The sequence below is a fragment of a genome (genome assembly GCF_019968985.1).
Source record: "MAG: Porospora cf. gigantea B chromosome Unknown PgB_NODE_1389_length_6159_cov_126.766, whole genome shotgun sequence".
Lineage (NCBI taxonomy): Eukaryota > Apicomplexa > Conoidasida > Eugregarinorida > Porosporidae > Porospora > Porospora cf. gigantea B.
The window spans coordinates 1-6159 of record NW_027178673.1 but is presented as its reverse complement, the minus strand read 5'-3'; the positions used below and the strand labels follow the sequence as shown (position 1 = coordinate 6159).

Genomic DNA, 6159 nt, shown 5'->3' with positions numbered 1-6159 from the left:
AGAAATCCATCCACCACGTCTTCGTCTGGTCACTGTTATTGACGTTCGTCGAGCCGATATCAGCCCCAACCTCCTGAAGCCTCTTGAGTATATTCTTGCGTAGCTTGCTGTCATTCATGCCTTTCGCATCATGGCAGATGATGAATGACCTGTAAGCATCATTTCCTCTGACGGTAATAGACTTGTTCCCTTTGCCGAGAGGCCAATGTAGTCGAGCAAGTCCCATTTCTTCGACAAGGCGGAAGTCGAATTCGTCCTCATCATAGGAACCAAAACGATCGTTGTAGTACTTCTGGGTTCCTCTGTAACTGCTATCGAATCCCCAGGTGCCAATATCAGGTTCATTGTTACCCTTGTGGGGAAAATCGTCAGTGATCAGCATCGCAACACGGGCAAACTTTCCAGTGTCGAAGGCAGACTCCCAGAAAAATGAGTCCACGGCGGCCTTGCCAAACGCATCAAGCTGGTTTTCCTGAAAATCCTTTCCGCCAGAGATCTTTACTGATTCCCAAATGGAAGTGTCTGAATCCAGAGACTGCAGGCTAAGGAGTTGATTGTAGCACGAGTCCGCGACCCACGTCGAATGCTCGTACTTCTTTCGCCACATGCCCCATTCACGGCCGAAGCCATGAACCGGGGCGGGCTTATCGGCGAAGGTTGCTAAACCGTATTCAGCCGCGCCGTACGTGGCCTCTAAGGAGGCCACTAAGCCTTCAATAACTCTACCACCCTTGAAGCCCTCGATCAGAGACTCAAATGTAGCCGTGCTGTCCTGTACCTGCACTAAGCTGATCTTCGGATCACAGACGCCATCATAAATAGGTTCTCCAAATATTTCCAACGACTTAGGGTCTCGGGGCACGTTCACCTCGACTCGCATGGCGGAAACCAACAAAATAAAAGGGATTGAGCGGATCATTCCACACAATAGTATTAATTATTAGTAATATTTGCAAACTTGCAGGCGCATGAGTTTGAGTTGCATGAGTGTTGGAGTTACTGGGTCACTGACGTGGTGAGCAATGTGCGCGCTTGGTTGTACTTGAATGGGCATTTGCGAGGATCCCAAAGGGCGTTTGTTTGACGGGTTACAGAAATATCGATTTTTGACATGGCCAAGGTGACGTACAGGCACGGAAGGAGTGGAAAGGCCACCAAAGGAGCAAAGCCTAGGGACCAAGGCAAACGAGTCGTAAAAACTAAGGGAAAGAAACTTAAGGAGGTTCTTGGTTCCATTGGAGGTTTGGCTGGCAAGAAAGCGGCAGGAACCATCAAGAAGAATAAGTTTCGATGGAGGGACGACCCTTCTAAAGCGGGTTTTCTGAAGCAGAGTAACAAGGTACTTGCCCAAGAGAAGGCACTGGAAGACGCACTGTCAAAGAAGAAGAAACACGCACCGAAAGATAGACCACTACCCAAAAAGGCGGCATGCGTTGAGTCGGATGACGAATCGGCTCCTCTGGCCTCTTACGAAGAGTACCATAAGACGAAGGAACAGGAAAAGCAGGCAAGAACCCGGCTGAGGCAGCGAGAGGAGACCCCGGATGCTCGAGCTGAGCGTCTGGACCGAACCCTGTTTGTGCGGAACCTTTCACATGACGCGCAACGACAGGACGTGTACGAGTTTTTTGCCAGCAGGGGCGGTGTAGGGCGAGTATCAATGGTCAAGACGAAGGATAATTTGTTCAAGGGTTCGGCCTTTGTGGAAATGAAGAAGTCCGAGGATGCCCAGGCCATCCTTGCCGAGGAAGCCAAAACCGGAGCCCTGCTTTCTGGCGCCACCCACGGACTGGGAAACTCCGCTGGAAACTCCGTTTCGTTTGGGGGCGGACTGATTTTCCAGGGCAGATCGCTGTCGATAGTGAAGGCTGTGGCACGTGAAACCGCAGTCAAGTTCGAGGAGAAAAAGCGTGATGTTAAAGACAAGCGCAACCTGCATCTCGCCACTGCAGGCCTGTTGGATGCGCCAATTCTCGAAACGTTGCCAAACGCAGACAAAAGCCGCCGACTGGAAGCGATGAAGCAGATGCGGGCCAAGCTGCAATCGCCTAACACGTTCTTCAACCCTCGCCGCCTTGTCTTCCGGAATCTGCCAACGAAACTGACAAATGGCGAGCTTAAACAAGAGATCTCTGAGTTTCTTGTGGCGAATTGTGAGGAAGATCTGCAGAGGTTACGCCACGTTGTCATGTCCAACGGGAAGAAGAGAGAGATGGACGTAGTGGACCCCTGCCTGCAAAAACGCAGAATCGGACCGAAACTTCTGGCAACCAAGGCCGTCAAGGCCCAGATCATCAACAAAAAGAATTTGGTTCTGAAGAATCGTGAAACAGGCCCGAAAACTCAACGCTTCGCTTTTGCGGAGTTCGCTCACGCGACTTTAGCCCGGAGGACACTCGAGCATTTTAACAATAACGTCAACGCCTTTGGAACCGGCCAGAGACCCGTCGTCGAGTACGCTCTCGAAGATCACCGCGCCCTTCTGCGCGCTCGAGACCGAAAACAACGGATTCAAACGAAACAGAAGGAATCTATGAGCAAGAGCAAAATCGTAGTGAGTGTGACATGAAAGTTATGATACCTCGTCATAGTGACTCGAAATTAAGATAAATCTGCAATGAGCTTCCAAGAAAGCCTATCGCGCGCCAACCGCCGTGCACAGAGTGATGTAGATACTAAGTGAGGCAGTGGCTGCGAACTGACGCAGCACTGAGCGAGATGCTCACATGACTATGGGATTCTTCGGAACCTCTCTCCGGGGATACGCTCTCGCCCCAGCAGATACATCGCTCTACTACGTGCCAGGCTCCTCAGACGGAGTCCCTCTGGCAACTTTGATCCATTATGCTGATATGCCTGACACTGACGACGAATCTGAAGATGAATTCGTACCAGTCAGTCCTCGTCACCCCGCCATATCGCCGTGCGTTTCCTCTGTTCACGAGGATTTTTCCCCTTCACACCCTGAGTACCGAATGGGACATTTCACGCGCACTGCGTACGAGAACGTCTACGATCATTACGAGCAGCGAAATTACCAGCAGCAAAGCCAGCACTTCCCTGTTGCTTATGGGACGTCTATTGCTGCGCAGCACCCAGAGAACTATTCTGCAGACGTTGCTGCATATAGACTACGAGAGCAGACCGTCTATCAGGTGCCTGACCCCCGTAATGACCCCCGCTCGTTACACGAATGTGGCGATGACCCATGGTCTCACTTGATACCGGCGTACGCTTACCCCTACGACAACGGGCGCGGCCGCACCGCCGCAGTTCCCGTGGAGTCCGGGGCTGCGTTCGAACAGGCGGACGTCGAGCCCTCCAAGGACCCATCGAGTCCTTGGCCTCCCAGCGCACCACGCTCAGCGTCTGCAGTGCAGATGAAAACGCTGGGCCGGCTTCGTTTTTACGTGGACGCTGAGGGGTTCCCTGTTGGACCCAATAGCATGGTGCCTTTGCGCAATGCACGACATCTTGGTGCGAATAGTCCTCCCTCTCGCCTTGTGCATGTCGAGCACCAATTACCTCAACTGGGACATGTGATCCACATGTACTCAGAGCAGTCCGCCGATGCGCGATGGATTCTTCGCGTCTATCGGGTTTCGGACCCTGAAGAAGGTAGGACTCGTTTCTCTTGTGTCCACTCATCGTCCCCAGATCTATCGCATACCCTTGTCGAGGCCGTGGATCTGACCCACTCAATATTCCCGGTGCTCATCAGCACATCACACACAAGTAGTCTTCCGTGGACTGAGCAAGTTCAGCTACAACGAGACATCCTGGCCTTGGCCATCGTCGTAAACGTGACTCAGATCATCGGCGAGCTCGACGTCCGGGAGGAACTACAGGAAGCCTTTACTCGCGAGTTGCCCAAGAATCAATTTGACAACTTCCTGTGCCATCTAGTGGGTTCCATCAGGTGCCCTCACGTGGCGGGTCAGGTATTCGCATTCTTCTGCTCGCCTCTCGATGCCGTGTGTTTGGTGCACTTGAACACTGGGCGTATGGTTAGCTTCATTCCGCGGCGGCGGTCCGCTCTCGCGTGTTCGCGAGCGGTTAGGGCGGCTGTGCACTTCCTCTGCCAGCCGGGACCCACGTTCTTCGACCCTGAACCCGGCTACCCACGTATCGAGGGCGCACCATCCTCGGACCCTCTTTACCTGTCCGACAGTATCGACCGGCTGACTGTGTGGGCGGCCGAAGCCGAGGTCGGTATCGATAATAGCACCCTGCGGGTGCAGTTACACAACGGAGTGCTTTCCTACTGCCTAATCAACGAGGCCAACGGTGACATGGCAGCGCTCCACCTCGCCGCGCTCTTCGACGAAGCCGAGACCGGCGGCCCTCATATCACGTGGAGTGCCGCCTACCCAGTGCTTTCTCTTGTCGAGGAGCAACTGCTCACGGATAGTCGTCGCGCAGAGTACATTCTCCGGAAGCTGTCTATCCTACATATGGATGGAGGTATCGAGGGCAGCACCATTGTGCAGGCGTTCGTGAGCCCCGACGACCTCGACGTGCAAGCCCTCGTTACCCCGCCTGGGTCGGTCTACGTCCCTCCGGTAACATTTAACAGTCTAGGAAGTTTTTTCCCAGACGCGCAGCCTCTTCCAACGGTGGACGAAATCCCAATGGAATCGATTTTCCAGGAAGACCCGAACGCTGGTCAGTCCCCAGTACCGTTGACGGGGTCACACCTGACGGGGTCACACCGGTCTGCCCAAAGCTCGTGGGAGAGCTATCCACGAACGGCGGTTGACACGGTACGTTCCTCATCTTGTTTTTCTGATCCTGTGGGTTCTTACGGCGACGTAAGGTCCACAGGGGCTCCCAGCTTCAAGGTCAGCGGCTCAGTGTATGTGGACCTCAGCGACTCGGAATCAAGTGTCGTGACATCCAGCAGCAACAACGACTCTAGTGGGGAGTCCTCATTGGGTATGGAGTCAGCAACGAGCGGAGATTCCCGTGCCGACTTCTCCTTCCAGAGTGCACGCATCAAAGACGCTACTGAGTCGTCTACCACTTCGGTGGAGTCATCGCACGCCTCACGTGGAGTACGCGGCATTAGTACCCCGCGGGGCTCTCCCTTCTCTCATACTATCGGCTTGAGTGTCAACCTGTTCAGCGGTCTCCACCGATTTGCGGAGCTCTACTCCCTGGACCGGGTGCCTCATGGAACTCCAGACGGTAACTTTCTGCATACTACAGATGTGCGGCGACGTACAGCGGCTCCAAGCGACGCGCAAGTCTCGCGACGCCACGACGGGTGCTACGTCATCACCAGCACAGGCCTGCTGGCAGTGGTTACTCCGAACGGAGACGTCACGTTCCACCGCTGCGATGACCCGGTTCGGGCACCACAACTCCGGCCCAGCCCCGTCCGACCCGACGTGGACGGTCCCGTCACCTTACTCGGTGCCGACGGAAGTGTCGTGGTAACGGAGCCCGGCCATACTGTCGTTACGTTACCTGACGGCACTATCATACGGAGTACTGTCTACGGGGAGATCACGGTAATCCCCTACACGACTGCTGCGGAGATTGACGCCTACCACTCCTGGGAGATGAGCACCGGCTTACTCACCAGTCACCATCAGTGGAGTCGTCAGCGCTCAACTCTTGAGGGAGCTGAGCAAGCTAACAGCGTCAATTATCCCAGCCTCAGCGGGGACGTCTACTTCGCCCACGGAGGTTGTGCAGTCGTTGTAGACCAAGGCTTCTTTGCGGTTGTGTCTAGCCGTGACGGGTCTCACAGTGTCGAAGGTTTCTACGCTGAAAACTCCTTCGAGATTGTCGTTGGCGGTGCCGCAAAGTCTAGCGACCACTCTGTGTTTGCCACGTCCTCTATTCTGCGGCTCACCTCGCCAGATGGGGTTGTGGTCTCGGTTGTCCCAGGGAGTTTTACGGTCACGCCTCCCGATGATGCCGAATTCCTTATGAGGTCGGACGGTTCCTGGTTATGCCGCAGCGCTGAACTTCTCGGAAGTTACAATGCGTACGTCGCCTCCACGAGACTGGACATGGAGATCGCCGACCTTATGGGGGGTCGGGTCTCGGATGATAACTGTGCCGATGACGTGTCATCGCTGAATCCAAAGGAGGCTGATCTGAGCACTCTTGATATCCCTCATGGCGCTCATATCCTAACTCTACCTGGCG

The 6159-nt window shown here is 54.5% G+C and overlaps 3 protein-coding genes across 5 annotated transcripts; 2 read left to right on the top strand and 1 right to left on the bottom strand.

Annotated features, from left to right (window-relative positions):
- Positions 1–919, bottom strand: KVP17_001804 (uncharacterized protein; the record flags this gene model as incomplete). 2 transcript variants are annotated; one of them, XM_068517528.1, is made up of 1 exon in its annotated part: positions 1–919. In XM_068517528.1, a coding segment is annotated over one exon (919 nt), but the record flags the coding sequence as incomplete, so codon positions are not given. The 2 variants fall into 2 exon arrangements, with proteins under 2 accessions (XP_068378661.1, XP_068378662.1); XM_068517529.1 differs by having other exon boundaries at positions 15–880.
- Positions 920–1111: 192 nt separating this feature from the next.
- On the top strand, positions 1112–2569 carry KVP17_001803 (uncharacterized protein; the record flags this gene model as incomplete). Its single annotated transcript, XM_068517527.1, has 1 exon — positions 1112–2569. One exon carries the CDS (start codon positions 1112–1114, stop codon positions 2567–2569), a length of 1458 nt encoding a protein of 485 aa, XP_068378660.1.
- A 48-nt stretch (positions 2570–2617) lies between these two features.
- On the top strand, positions 2618–6159 carry KVP17_001802 (uncharacterized protein; the record flags this gene model as incomplete). Of its 2 annotated transcripts, none has more annotated exons than XM_068517526.1 (2): positions 2618–2679; positions 2708–6159. In XM_068517526.1, coding segments are annotated over 2 exons (3514 nt in total), but the record flags the coding sequence as incomplete, so codon positions are not given.